Consider the following 13,674-nt stretch of genomic DNA (forward strand, 5'->3'; position numbering starts at 1 on the left):
AACCTCCTCTGTTCCTGACCCTGTGCCCCATGCTAGTATGAGTCCCCCTGGTGCTCATACTAGTCAAGCCCCCCAGCCAAGTTCACTGGTGCCCTGTACTGGTGAACTTGTCTGGATTAAGCCAGCAGACCACGAGACTGGGATTCCTGAGTTTGTTGGCGACTCAGGAATCAAGATTGACATTGTTGGGTTCACTGAAATGGACTATTTCAGGTTTTTTTTCAGTGACGACTTTGTCAATCTGATGGTTGACCAGACGAACAATCTGATGGTACGCCGTCAATGCGGCCAAAATGAGGACCTTTTGGTGCCTCGTTCTGCATATAGGTGTAGTTAAAAAACCAAGTGTCCAGCAATACTGGAGTGGGGACGTCCTTTACCAGACCCCGCTTTACGGTATGGCCATGACATGTCCCCGGTTCAAGGCCATTTGGAAATGTTTGCATTATGCTGATAATGCGGCATGTCCCCCCCAACCACTTCGGGCCAAATTTTATGTCCCGGGGCAGGAGGTCGCTATTGATGAGTCTCTCATCAGCTTTACGGGGACACTCAGCTTCTGGCAATACATCCCTACCAAGCGAGCGCGGTATGGCGTGAAGATGTATAAACTTTGCGAGAGTACCTCAGGGTACACTTGCAAGTCTATAGTGTATGAGGGATGAGATTTCTGTTTTGAACCCCCAGAATGTCCCCTCACTCTTGGTGTTACCAGAAAAATAGTTTGGGGCCTTTTGCACCCATTGCTAGATAAAGGTTACCACCTTTACGTGGATAACTTTTATACTAGTATCCCTCTCTTCACATCCCTCTCCGCCAGATCCACGGTCGCTTGTGGGACAGTCCGGAAGAATCTAAGGGGCCTTCCACCCCATCCCCTACACGCTCCTATCCCCCGGGAGGAGTCCCATGCCTTTCCCACGAAAACCTGTTGCTGGTCAGGTATAAGGACAAGAGGGATTTCCTTATGCTCACCACAATTCATGGGAATGGCAACACCCCTGTCCCCGCGGGACCGGTCCTCAAGCCCGATTGTATTCTGGACTACAATTGGTATATGGGGGGAGTTGATCTTTCTGATCAAGTCTTCAAGCCATACGATGCCATGTGGAAAACACAGGTATAGTACAATAAAGTTGCAGTCTACATGGTACAGGTTGCCATGTACAACTCTTTTGAACTGTCCCAGTATGCTGGCAACACAGGGACATTCCTGCAGTTTGAAGAGGTAGTTCTAAAGGCCCTCATCTTTGGTGACCGCCAAGGAGCGGGTCAGAGCACCTCTGGAACTTCAGTGCCCCGGATCGTCCCGGCCAACACTTTCCAGGTGAGGTCCCCCACACTGGAAAGAAGGGACGATCCCAGAAAAAATGCAGAGTGTGTCACAGGAGGGAGGATTCAGAAGGAGACCACCACTCAGTGTGACACTTGCCCCGATCATCCGGGCCTCTGCATTAAAAACTGCTTCAGGGAGTATCACACTTCCATGGAGCACTACATTTTTAATAATTTTCCCTGATTTTAATTCCCCTCAATTATACTCCAATGTACCAGTCCAGAGTACATTGTCCTCCAAATTTTAAACCCCCCCCCAAAAAAAAGAACTATATCCCAATATCCCTGATAAAAAGGGTCATGGGACACATTGGGGGTTTGCAGTTGCCTCAAATGCGCAGCGCTCTCTCTCCACCTGAGCGGGGTGCACATTTGAGGTAACAGAATAGGGACGGCGACACACAGGAATGGGTATAGGGGTAAAGAGGACATTTTAAATGCATGGGTGTTTCCTAAATTTATTTTCCCAGAATGGTGATTCAAAGCATAGGGTTTGGGGCGGGCATCATTTTTACTTTCGGCTATACTCTGGGTCATCATTCTGGGAATTGGCATATCAGTATTAAAATAGCAATTTTCATTACCCCCCCCCCCCCCCCCATGGTACACTTCATCCATTCCTGGAAAATAAATTTAGGGAACATCCGTCTGTTCCAAATCTCCACTTCACCCCTATACCTTCCCTAGGGGGTGTAATGTTTGTATTAAGCTCACATGTGGGTGTTCCTTTCATGTATTTTCCTCTAAATGTATTTAACTGTTAGGTCCGTAACAAACATCGGCCTCAAATGTGAAAAGTTCTTGCTCAGGAGCTCTGTTGTATTTCCAGGCGACAATTCGGAGTCACATGTTAGTTGTTCCCAGGAAGATGAAGCAGAGCATAGGTTGAAAATTGCAATTTTCAAAAGCTACCCTTCATCCATTCCTGGAAAATAAATTTAGGAAACACCCATGCATTTAAAATGTCCTCTTTACCCCTATACCCATTCCTGAGGGTTGGTACTTTCTGTAATGGTGTCACATGTGGGTGTTTCATTTTTGTATTTTCCTCTGAATGTATTTAACCGTCAGCTACTGATATGCCATAGGCCTCAAAATCAAACAGACCTCTATGACTTCTGAGCCTTGTTGTGAGCCCGCCCAACACGTTACCCCATATGTGGATGTGTTTCCATAGTCATGAGAAAAAGCCCACCAAAATTTGTAACCCAATTTCTCCAATTACCCCTTGTGAAAATGTAGAAAATTGGGTAACCCCAGCATTTTAGTGTAAAAAATCTAATTTTTCATTTTACGGTCCACTGTTCAAAAAAACTGTGAGGTATAAGTACTCCCTGTACCCCTTGTTACCTTCCTTGAGGGGTGTAGATTCAAAATTGTCAATTCTTTTTTATTTTTTATTTTACGTCAGAACCTCAACCATTGCAGTGCAAAGCACCACTTTAGGCCTCAAATCTCATTGGTGCTGTCTCACTCCTAAGCCCTGTTTTGCACCTGCATAGAGCTTTTCTGCCATATACTGGGTATATCTTACTACTTGTGAAACTAAAAAAAGTTTGGTTAATAGTAATTTAGTATAAAAAAGTCAAATTTTTCACGTTTACGGCCCACTGTTCAAAAAACCTGTGAGGTGTAAGTACTCACTGTAACCCTTGTTACAGTGTCTAGTTACAGGAGTCTAGTTTCCAAAATGGTGTCACATGTGGGGGGTTTCTGCTGTTCTGGCTCCACGGGAGGTTTGAAAATGCACATGACCCTCTACTTCAATTTCAGCAAAATTCTCTCTTCAAAAGACCAATGGCGCGCCTTCTGTTCTGAGACCTGTAGTGCACCAGCAGAGCACTTAACATCCACATATGGGGCATTTTCTTAATCGAGAGAAATTGGGCTTCAAATTATGGGGTCCATTTTCTCCTATTACTCCATGTGAAAATGAAAAATTTAGAGTAACACCATCATTTTAGTGTTAAAAATCTAATTTTCACTTTTTACAGATCACTGTTCAAAAAACCTGTGAGGTGTAAGTACTCACTGTAACCCATGTTACATTCCTGGAGGGGTCTAGTTTCCAAAATGGTGTCACATGTGGGGGGTTTCTGCTGTTCTGGCTCCATGGGAGGTTTGAAAATGCACATAGCCCCTGACTTCAATTTCAGCAAAATTCTCTCTCAAAAAGACTAATGGCGCTTCTTCTGTTCTGAGACCTGTAGTACGCCAGCAGAGCACTTAACATCCACACATGGGGCATTTTCTTAATCAGGAGAAATTGTACTTAAAATTTTGAGGTCCGGTTTCTCCAATTATCCCTTGTGAAAAAGAAAAATTTGGGGTAACATCATCATTTTAGTGTTAAAATCAAATTTTCCACTTTCACGTCCAACTTCAACGCAAAGTTGTCAAACACCTGTGAGGTGTTAAGGCTCACTTTACCCCTTGTTATGTTCCTTGAGAGGTTTAGTTTCCGAAATAGTATGCCATGTGTTTTTTTTTTTTTTTCTGTTCTGACACCCTGGGGACTTTCTAAATGCAACATATCCCCCAAAAACCATTTTAGCTAAATTCTCTCTCAAAAAGACTAATGGCGCTCCTTCTGTTCTGAGACCTGTAGTGTGCCAGTAGAATATTTAACATCCACATATGGGGCATTTTCTTAATCGGGAGAAATTGGGCTTCAAAATTTGGGCTCCATTTTCTCTAATTACCCCTTGTGAAAAAGAAAAATTTGAGGTACCAATTACCCCTTGTGAAAAAGAAAAATTTGGGGTAACTTCATCATCATCATCTTAGTGTTAAAAATCAAATTTTCCATTTTCATGTCCAACTTCAACGCAAAGTCGTCAAACACCTGTGAGGTGTTAATGCTCACTATACCTCTTGTTACGTTCCTTGAGGGGTGTAGTTTCCAAAATAGTATGCCATGTGTTTTTTTTTTTTTTTGCTGTTCTGGCACCATGGGGGCTTCCTAAATGCAGCATGGCCCCCAAAAACCATAGCAGCAAAATTTGTTTAAAAAAAATTCACAGTTGCTCTTTCCCTCTTGAGTCATGTTGTGAGCCCGCAGAGCACTTTATGTCAACATTTGAGGAATTTCCATACTCAAGAGAAATTGAGCTACAAATTTTGGGGGCTTTTTCACCTAATACCACTTTTTAAAATTAAAAAAAAATGGGACTACAAGAACATGTTAGTGTAAAAAATGCAGATTTAGATTTTTCTCCTCCACTTTGCTGCTATTCTTGTGAAACAACTAAAGGGTTAACAAACTTTCTGAATGTGTTTTTGAATCCTTTGAGGGGTTTAGTTTCTATAATGGGGTCATTTATGGGTTATTTCTCACAGAAAGGCACCTCAAATCCACTTCAAACTTAACTGACCCCTAAAAAGTTCAGATTTTGAAATTTTAGTGAAAATTTTGAAAATTGCTGCTATACTTTGAAGCCCTCTAATATCTTCAAAAGTAAAAACATGTCAACTTTATGATGTCAACACAAAGAAAACATATTGTATTTGTGAATCAATATAAAATGTATTTGGAATATCCATTTTCCTTACAAGCAGAGAGTTTCAAAGTTAGAAAAATGCGAAATTTTCTATTTTTTCATAAAATTTTGGAATTTTTCACAAAGAAATGATGCAAGTATTTACAAAAAATTACAATTAACATAAAGTAGAATATGTCACGAAAAAACTCTCGGAATCAGAATAATCGGTAAAAGCATCTCAGAGTTATTAATGCATAAAATGACAGTGGTCAGAATTGCAAAAAAGGGCTGAGTCATTAAGGTGAAAAAGGGCTGAGTTCTTAAGGGGTTAATGGTAAAAGAAGGTGATGAGTCCTAATCTTTAAAATTGTATTTTGCCACTGAAACCTAAACATATCTACTGTATAGTTTTAAAAATGTACTGAAATAACTCACAGGTGGTTCATGCTCATAACAAGAGGTTCATAAGTGTCTGCACTAATTTCATTTGTGGTCAGGACTTTGAACCGTGCATGGGCTTACCTGTTATCTCCTGCCAAGGCCACCTGCAAGAAACTAGATTTACCAAGACCTAACACAAAACTCTACTTATAACATAGAACAGCGGTTGAGGTGTGCCTGAAAACCGCGTCGAGGGTCCGCCTATAGAGGGCATTCCCTTATGTATGGTGATGAAGAAAAGGGTGAGGAGGGTGGGATGCACCATACCCAGCATACGCCCAGAGGGAGGGGCCGATGGATGTTCAATAGCCAAAGCCCCTCCCACAAATTCAGCCTGATAGGCTTCCCACTTGTGGTCAGAACTTTGAACCGTGCATGGGCTTACCTGTTATCTCCTGCCAAGGCCACCTGCAAGAAACTAGATTTACCAAGACCTAACACAAAACTCTACTTATAACATAGAACAGCGGTTGAGGTGTGCCTGAAAACCGCGTTGAGGGTCCGCCTATAGAGGGCAAAAATACACCACCAGTTAGGGTAATTAAGTATCATTTATTTATAATGCCAAAAATTGAAATGCCTCTGCCATTTCCCTTGAGGGATCTGGGACATAAGTGGTATATGCATCAGAACGCCACCTCCCCAACTTCTGGATGACATGTACAGGCACCTTGTGCCTGGAGGCCGCCGATGCTGCTCCTATGCGGAATGAGTGACCTGAGAACTCTCTGGGGTTGTGTCCTAAATTGCCAAGCAGCGTGCGGACATGCGATGTGAAAAGAGAAGTGGTAAGAGCACCCCCACCGAAAGGCAACAGTGGCGACTCCGGAGGCTTATCATGGAGGAACTCAACCAGTTGTGCCAACACCGCCACCGTGCACCAGTTGTTGCCTGAAGGAAAATACTTAACCACCGCCCCCCACCTGCAAGTTTTTGTGACGGACAGTGAAACTTCGAACCAAGAACCCTGCCACCTTAAATGAGCCTTCTGTGGATGTGTCGCTCCCCGCCTGACACATGAAAATCCACCCGGCCGGAGGAAGCCATAGAAGGCTAGATAAATGGCAGATTTGATTATCAGACTGCGCTCGAAGCCAAACGGGTTATTGGCTAATGCGTCAGACATGGCTCGGAACAGCTCGCCGCTGATCGGTTTCCTGAGAGGTGGCGCTGTGGCGCTACGAGCCACCACCCCTCTGAGCGCAGCCTTGACAGCCTGAGATGATAGGATAGATAGCCTGTCTGGGTGGGATAAAGAAATTAAATGCTGAATGCCCGAAAGGTAAGATTTAATAGTGCTATGAGACAGGTACAGAGAAGAGTGGCAGAAACCAATGAAAGATAGAATGATAGTGGTGTCGTAAGAAAAGGGGATGCTATGTTGCGACAGATATGACCTAAAGGTGTCGTGTGCTGCATGATAGGCCTTTCTGGTATTGGGGGCTAAGGCGTCCGACATTAACTCCCGGGCCACCTGTGTGTAATAATTCAGTCCAAGATTAATTGTGCCAGGAAAGGGGGTTGTGTTCCTACTGCATCTGCTTGCGGAGCCAAAAAGATGGAAAAAGATGGAAATTAGCCCTGGGCAGAGCATCTGCGGCCGTGTTGTCTACCCCCGGTATGTGTCTGGCTACAAAATTGAAGTTGTGTTGTAAGGACACCCAGACTAGCCTGCGCATGAATGACATGACAGTAGCATGCCTGGCACTGCCCTTGATGACTATGGCAACTGTCGCCTGATTGTCACACTGAAACTCCACCGTCTGCCCTGACCACTTGTCGCCCCATGTCACTGCAGCTGCTACAATGGGGAAAACCTCAAAAAGTGCCGAAGTGCTGCTGAAGCCTGCCAGAGCCAATACCTGCTTGGACCATTGGCCCGCCATCCACCTGCCGCCCCACACTGCACCATAACCGGTGGAAAATGACGCATCGGTGCAGATCTTGGGGGACAACTCGGAGGCTGGCTGGACAAACATAGCCGTCCCATTCCATTGTGCCATGAACCTATCCCACATGTTCAGGTCAGCCAGGGCTTGGCAATCTAACCAAACCCTACTGTGTTGATGAGGGACACCATGCAGCAAAGACAATATTCTGGATACGAACGCTCTGCCCTGCGGAATTGCTCGCATAGCAAATGCCAGCATTCCCAGCAAGCTCTGCAACTCGCCCTTGGTCGTGACCTGGGAGACCGTGTACTTGTGGATAGTGTCTCTGATACGGTTGAGTTTGTCAGTGGGCAAGCTGACTTGCATTGCGACTGAATCTAGGATTACTCCCAGAAAGGTGAGACACTTAGTTGGACCGACCGTTTTCTTGGGAGACACTGGCACCCCAATATAAGTGAACAGTTTCAGCAATCTGACCAACTGGTCCGGCTCTTCCCTCGGGCGACTGAGCAGAAGAAAGTCATCCAAATAATGGATGACCTGGCTGCATCCAGAGACATTAACCAGCAGCCAATGCAATGCCTGGGCCAGTTGGTCAAACAGCCATGGGCTGCTCTTGCATCCGAAAGTCAACTTGGAAGCAAAATAATATGCCCCCTGCCATTTGAGCCCAAACCATTGCCACTGGTCCCTGTGCAATGGCAGCAACTTGAAGGCATCAGTGATATCCGCCTTCGCCATCCAAGTCCCTGGGCCGAGCGCCAAGATGACCTGAATAGCCTGGTCTATGGAAGAATAATGCATGCTAAACTCCTCGGATGGAATGAGAGAGTTGATACTGGGGACAAGTGACCCATGAGGAGCCGACAAGTCAAATATCAGTCTCTTTTCCCATTGAACTTGCCTGTTACCACCCCTACCGGACTGACCCTCCAAGACCTGAATGGAGAAACTAACAAGGGGCCAATCATATAACCTTTCATTAGCTCAGCATTTATTAATTCAGTGACAACAGCGGGATCGTTTACGGCAGACAGCAGATTGTCGCATTCAAATGTAGCCTGCGGCAGTGTGACCATGCAGGTGTGGAAGCTTCTATCAAAACTATTGATCAACCACTGGACCCAATCTGGGTCCGGGTGATCCGCGAGCAGAGCGGCCAGGACTGGGGTACGTACCCCGCCTAGTCATGCTGGCCCTTTCTGCCTACATGCAGAGCCCGGTTGTGCCCTGAAGCAGTAGAAGCAGACGTGTAATAACCTGCAATTGTTGAAGTTGCCCGAAGACATATAGTTGTTACAAATTTGTGAGCCTCCAAGATAGTGTACTGGATGGCCCAACTTATCCACGGAAGGTGCGGACCTGCTGAAACTGTCCGTGGAAGTGGACGGTCTGGTGGCGCCCTGCTCACCCTGTTGAGCCAGCCCTACACACCACGCCGTAGTATGCGTGATTGATTGACAGGCGGCACATGCGGGGAATTTGAGATTTGCGAAGTGGCTGCAGAACATCTGTGAATCTTCGATGCTCCAGTCCGTGAGGTACCCATCTTGGCTGAAGGCCGCCGCTGCCATGGCTGAGAAACTTCTATGATAATCGTAGAAATGGGTACCACCGTATTTGTATGCGTATTCAGTAACCCTCAGCAAATACAGGTCGAGCTCCTCTCTGCGCTCCGGCCTGGCTGAGCATATCACCTCCCTGTATTTGCTGAAGGCAATCACAAACTCGTGGATATTTAGCTTCCTTTTCAGCCTGGTGTCCTTACTCTTAAGGACAACAGATAAGTCAGCGCACACTACCGTTCTAGTGTCCTCAACGTCGAAGGCAGATAGCAACAGGGCCGCCAAATTGATGTCCTTCCCTTCCAGTATGTCCTTTCTCAGGGCCACTGGGACAAAATGGACTGGCGACACCCTTGGTGGCCCAGAGCACCTACCTGGGTTGCCTACCGGAACAGGGGCAGACATCTGTGTAGGCGTTGGCGCCTGCAATGCTGCTGGAGCTGGGGGCCCCTGAATGCCCCTTCTCTCCAGAGAATCCAGCCTGCCCAACATGGAAGTCATCATTGCATGCAGTTCAGAGAGGGTGGACTGGCCCGAGGTCCCCTCCTGACTGTCGCCAGCCCCTTGATCCGCCATGAGGAGTTTGTACAACTCTGCTTTTCGGGCGGTTGCTGGAAATGGAATTGCCCTCTTGCGCAACTCCTCCATCAACTTGGGGATCGTCCAAGCCCTGTAAGCTGCAGAGGAGGGCGTCCCTCGCACGGAGCTTCTAGCTGGTGTATCAGGGATGGACATCGGGTCCTCTATGTCTGACACGTGAGACATGACCTGTCCGGGCCGTAACGGGTGCCGGGGAAAAAACGGTAATCATGAGTCACCAGATATGAGAAACGTGTACCCCCCTTGCTGAGTACTGACTGACCTTACCACCACTGTAACACAACAGTAAGACGCCTGAAACGAACAGCAAATTGACTGTAACCCTGCAAACAACCGAATACATACTTAATGTTAGCTTACAGCTGCAGATGACTGCCCGTGCAATGTGGCCGAACCCAAGAGTGCTGACCGTAGTGCCAGTGCGACCCAGAGTACCACCTGAATAGTTTGAAACGAGGCCTGACCGTGTGTCTGACCGAGAACGTGTGCATGACGCGTATAGTCATGAATAATTAAACCGTGAACACCTCCTGACTGCGAGTCAAGATTACAGTGTGCACCGTTTCTAACTAACTAGCGATGGCTCTGAAGACGTGTCAGCAACCACCGCAGGCAAGTGGTCACCCTTGAAGAAGAGTCAAGATCGCAGTGACCACTACCCGTGTAAACGAAATGCTCCGTATGCGTGACAGTAGCAATGACGCCTTGAACCCTATCTGACATGTCGAGTCAGATATACAGTGATTCAGGGCCTATGTGTAACAGCAGCAGTGCGTAACATTAACTAATGCAACAGGAGTATTAAGCATTTGAACTGAAATGACGTGAACTAGCGTCTGCTAGCGAAAGTGATGACCACCGTGAAACGTGAATAAATAACATGAACAACCGCCGTACGGTTGGTACTGACCGTAGCCAAGTTTGCAATGACAAGGAACGTAACGACCACCTAACTGGATACAGCCCACCTAATTTGCAAGAGAAACTAACAGTGTTCTAACCATATGGTTTACGCGCCACCTACCACCTCTGACCCATACATGCTGGCATCCCCTAGCCCCCCCCCTATGCCTGAAACTACCCCAACCCCACTAATTACTTGACTACCCCAAGCCTCTGACCCGGTACCCCGATATGCATGACCACCCCCCCCCCTAAACCGAAGCCACAGTAATATGGATTATAGTATTATTAACTTACAAGCTGCCCCTTGTCTGCGACAGTGCATGTGTCAGGAACTGTGGCCTGACACCGGTGCACCATGAGCCAGCCCCTTATTACTGCATGGTACCAATACACTCTGTAAGCCTAACACATTTCCTCACACACATTTTTTTTTTCCAGCGCCACCTGCTGGCCATCCGTGGAGCTATACCGCCAGCTCACTGGCATGCTGTGACTCCGCCCGTTCAGAGCCCCGTGTTACACGTGAGACGCCGACACAGGGAGACCCACGTGGGTCGCGTCTCCCCGCGCCTGCCATGCCGCCAGCTGCCGCTGGATCCAGAGGCCGTGTTCACTGCGGCCAGCCCGGGCACGCGCTGCACCGACGGACCGCCGCCTACATAACACGCTGGGTGCCGGAGCCTGCCCGCCAAACGAGGGGAGCAATAGCAACAGACCAGGGCCCCAGTAAAAGAAACCTGCACCACCACACATCTGACCCAGCGTACGCAACGAAAGAACCCCCGCAATTTCGCCAACCCAGCATACGCCCAGAGGGAGGGGCCGATGGATGTTAAATAGCCAAAGCCCCTCCCACAAATTCAGCCTGATAGGCTTCCCACATATACACAAGTAGAGTATATCCATACTAGGACCTCTATGCAATGTCGTACAGGCTCCATGTATCATAAAACCTTATAACAGATTTTTATGTGTTTTGTAAAAAAAAAAAAAAATACATTAAATTGTTATTGGAGCATTTTAATTATTATTATTATTATATATTTTTTTGCTTTCTAGGCCTAGCAACTACTCCCCTTATGGCTCGGGAGCAGGAAGAGACATCATTGCTATCACTGATTTCTTTAGGATTCCTCTTGCAGATGTGCCTACTGCCCCTAGGAAGAGGGTAAGATGTTTGTTTAAAGAAATGTGATTAGAAGTCTATTTACAAGCTTATCTAACTGCAAATGTTTAGTTGTGAATGCATATTTGTAGTCTAATATTAAAACTTGCCTTGTGCAAACAATACATTGGCCCTCATTTACTTAGAAAATCGGGTTGTAAGTCTATCTTGCTTTCTTACCTGACTGCTTTTTTCCCCTGGTATTTATTATTATGTCGCATCCTGTTTGTCGCACGTGGCTTTTGTAGGTTTTGGTTTCCAACTCCTCTGAGTTGTCGGGAAAAAATCCACAACAATTCAACAAATTCGGGTTGGAAACCTTTATAAATACGTGGGAAAGCTCAGAAATGTCGGGTTACGCCCCTTTTTCGGGTTTGGGAGAATCCACATCGGGTCCGTCGGGAAAAAATGTTGCATCATGTCGCAGACTGGCGCACGATGTCTGCGACATGGCGCAGACAAAGATGCGCCAAAAAAAACCCGACAAAACAAGTCGGGTTTAGAATATTAAATGAGGGCCATTATGTAACATTATTATTGCTTCCTTCTGCTATGAATGATGTTGTCCTATTTAACATAGTAACATAGTAACATAGTTCATGAGGTTGAAAAAAGACCATCAAGTTAAACCTACTGAGTTGATCCAGAGGAAGGCAAAAAACCCTCACACTAGAGGTAAAAATTCCTTCCCGACTCCAAATATGGCAATCAGAATAAATCCCTGGATCAACGTTCTGTCCCTATAAATCTAGTATACATAACCAGCGATGTTATTACTCTCCAAAAATGCATCCAGACCCGTTTTGAACTCTTTTACAGAGTTCACCATGACCACCTCCTCCGGGAGAGAATTCCACAGTCTCACTGCTCTTACAGTAAAGAATCCCCGTCTGTGCTGGTGTAGAAACCTTCTTTCCTCTAAACGTAGAGGATGCCCCCTTGTTATAGATACAAGGTTTACCGCTTAACGCAGAACGACGGGTATACCGTTCGTGCAGAGTGATGGGTATACCCGTCGTTCACATATTTGCAGCTGCTGCTGCATCCTGGGGGCTGAACTTTTCACCTCCGGTTGTCTCCGGCAGGTGAGAAGTTCTGCTTAACCCCTTCGTGCTGAACACTGCATTTATACAGCGGATAACGCAATACCTTTGCGCATTCCGCCGTATAAACACGGCGTTCATTAAGTGCGCGCTCCCGCGGCGCTGATCGGGTTAAATAGCTAAAGTCCCGGGGTGTCTGGCAGGAGACCACTCCCGCCCGACACCCTGGGATCCCATTTGATTAACCCGATCGGGTGTGCAGGGGTGGCGGGGGGGTGTGGCGGGTGTGCAGCGATCCAGGGGTAAGTGCCCCCACCATCGCCACGCACCCGCCTTCGCCGCTGCCGGACCTCCGCCCACGTGTGGAAGTCCGGGGAGAGCGGGGCACAGCGGGGTGAGAAGTCCTTGCTTACCTGGTGGCGGATCCTGCAGGCTGTGGAGGGATCTGGCATTGGCTGTCTGGGCATGCTGGGAGTTGTAGTTTTGCAACATCTGGAGGACCACTGTTTGAAGACCACTGTGTAGTGGTCGCCAAACTGTGATCCTCCAGATGTTGCAAAACTACAACTCCCAGCATGCCCAGACTGTCTGGACATGCTGGGAGTTGTAGTTTTGCTACATCTGGAGGACCACTGTTTGGAGACCACTGTGTAGTGTTCACCAAACTGTGATCCTTCAGATGTTGCAAAACTACAACTCCCAGCATGCTCAGACAGCCAGTGGTCTCCAAACTGTAGTCCTCCAGATGTTGCAAAACTTCAACTCCCAGCATGCCCGGCTGCAAACGGCTGTCTGGGCATGCTGGGAGTTGTAGTTGTGTGCCTCCAGCTGTTGCAAAACTACAACTCCCAGCATGCCCAGACAGCCAATTGCTGTCTAGGCATGTTGGGATTTGTAGTTTTGCAACATCTGGAGGGCCACCGTTTGGAGATGAGTGTGCAGTAGTCTCTAAACTGTAGCCCTCCATATGTTGCAAAACTGCAAATCCCAGCATGCTCAAACAGCTGTCTCGGCATGGTGGGAGTTGTAGTTGTGTACCTTCAGCTGTTGCATAACTACGTTTCCCAGCATGCCCTTCGGCAATCAGTACATGCTGGGAGTTGTAGTTTTGCAACAGCTGGAGGCACCCTGGTTGGAAAATACTGAATTAGGTAACAGAACCTAACTGAAGGTTTTCCAACCAGTGTGCCTCCAGCTGTTGCAAAAGTAGTTTTGAAACAGCTGGAGGTTTGGCCCCCCATGTGA

At 47.0% G+C, this 13,674-nt stretch overlaps 1 protein-coding gene across 4 annotated transcripts in view; it reads left to right on the forward strand.

Moving 5' to 3' along the window:
* LOC130291604 (ras-related GTP-binding protein A) overlaps positions 1 to 13,674 on the forward strand; it is a 1,042,086-nt gene that overhangs the window by 158,018 nt on the left and 870,394 nt on the right. For all 4 annotated transcript variants that reach the window (XR_008847980.1, XM_056540559.1, XM_056540557.1 and 1 more), the window contains exon 2: positions 11,281 to 11,389. Coding sequence is in view for 3 of the 4 variants with exons in the window: in XM_056540559.1 (XP_056396534.1) it covers positions 11,301 to 11,389 (89 nt within the window). In the remaining variant the exon portion in view is untranslated. The remainder of the gene's footprint in view (positions 1 to 11,280; positions 11,390 to 13,674) is intronic.

Source organism: Hyla sarda, chromosome 9 (genome assembly GCF_029499605.1).
Source record: "Hyla sarda isolate aHylSar1 chromosome 9, aHylSar1.hap1, whole genome shotgun sequence".
In the NCBI taxonomy this organism is placed as follows: Eukaryota; Metazoa; Chordata; class Amphibia; order Anura; family Hylidae; genus Hyla; species Hyla sarda.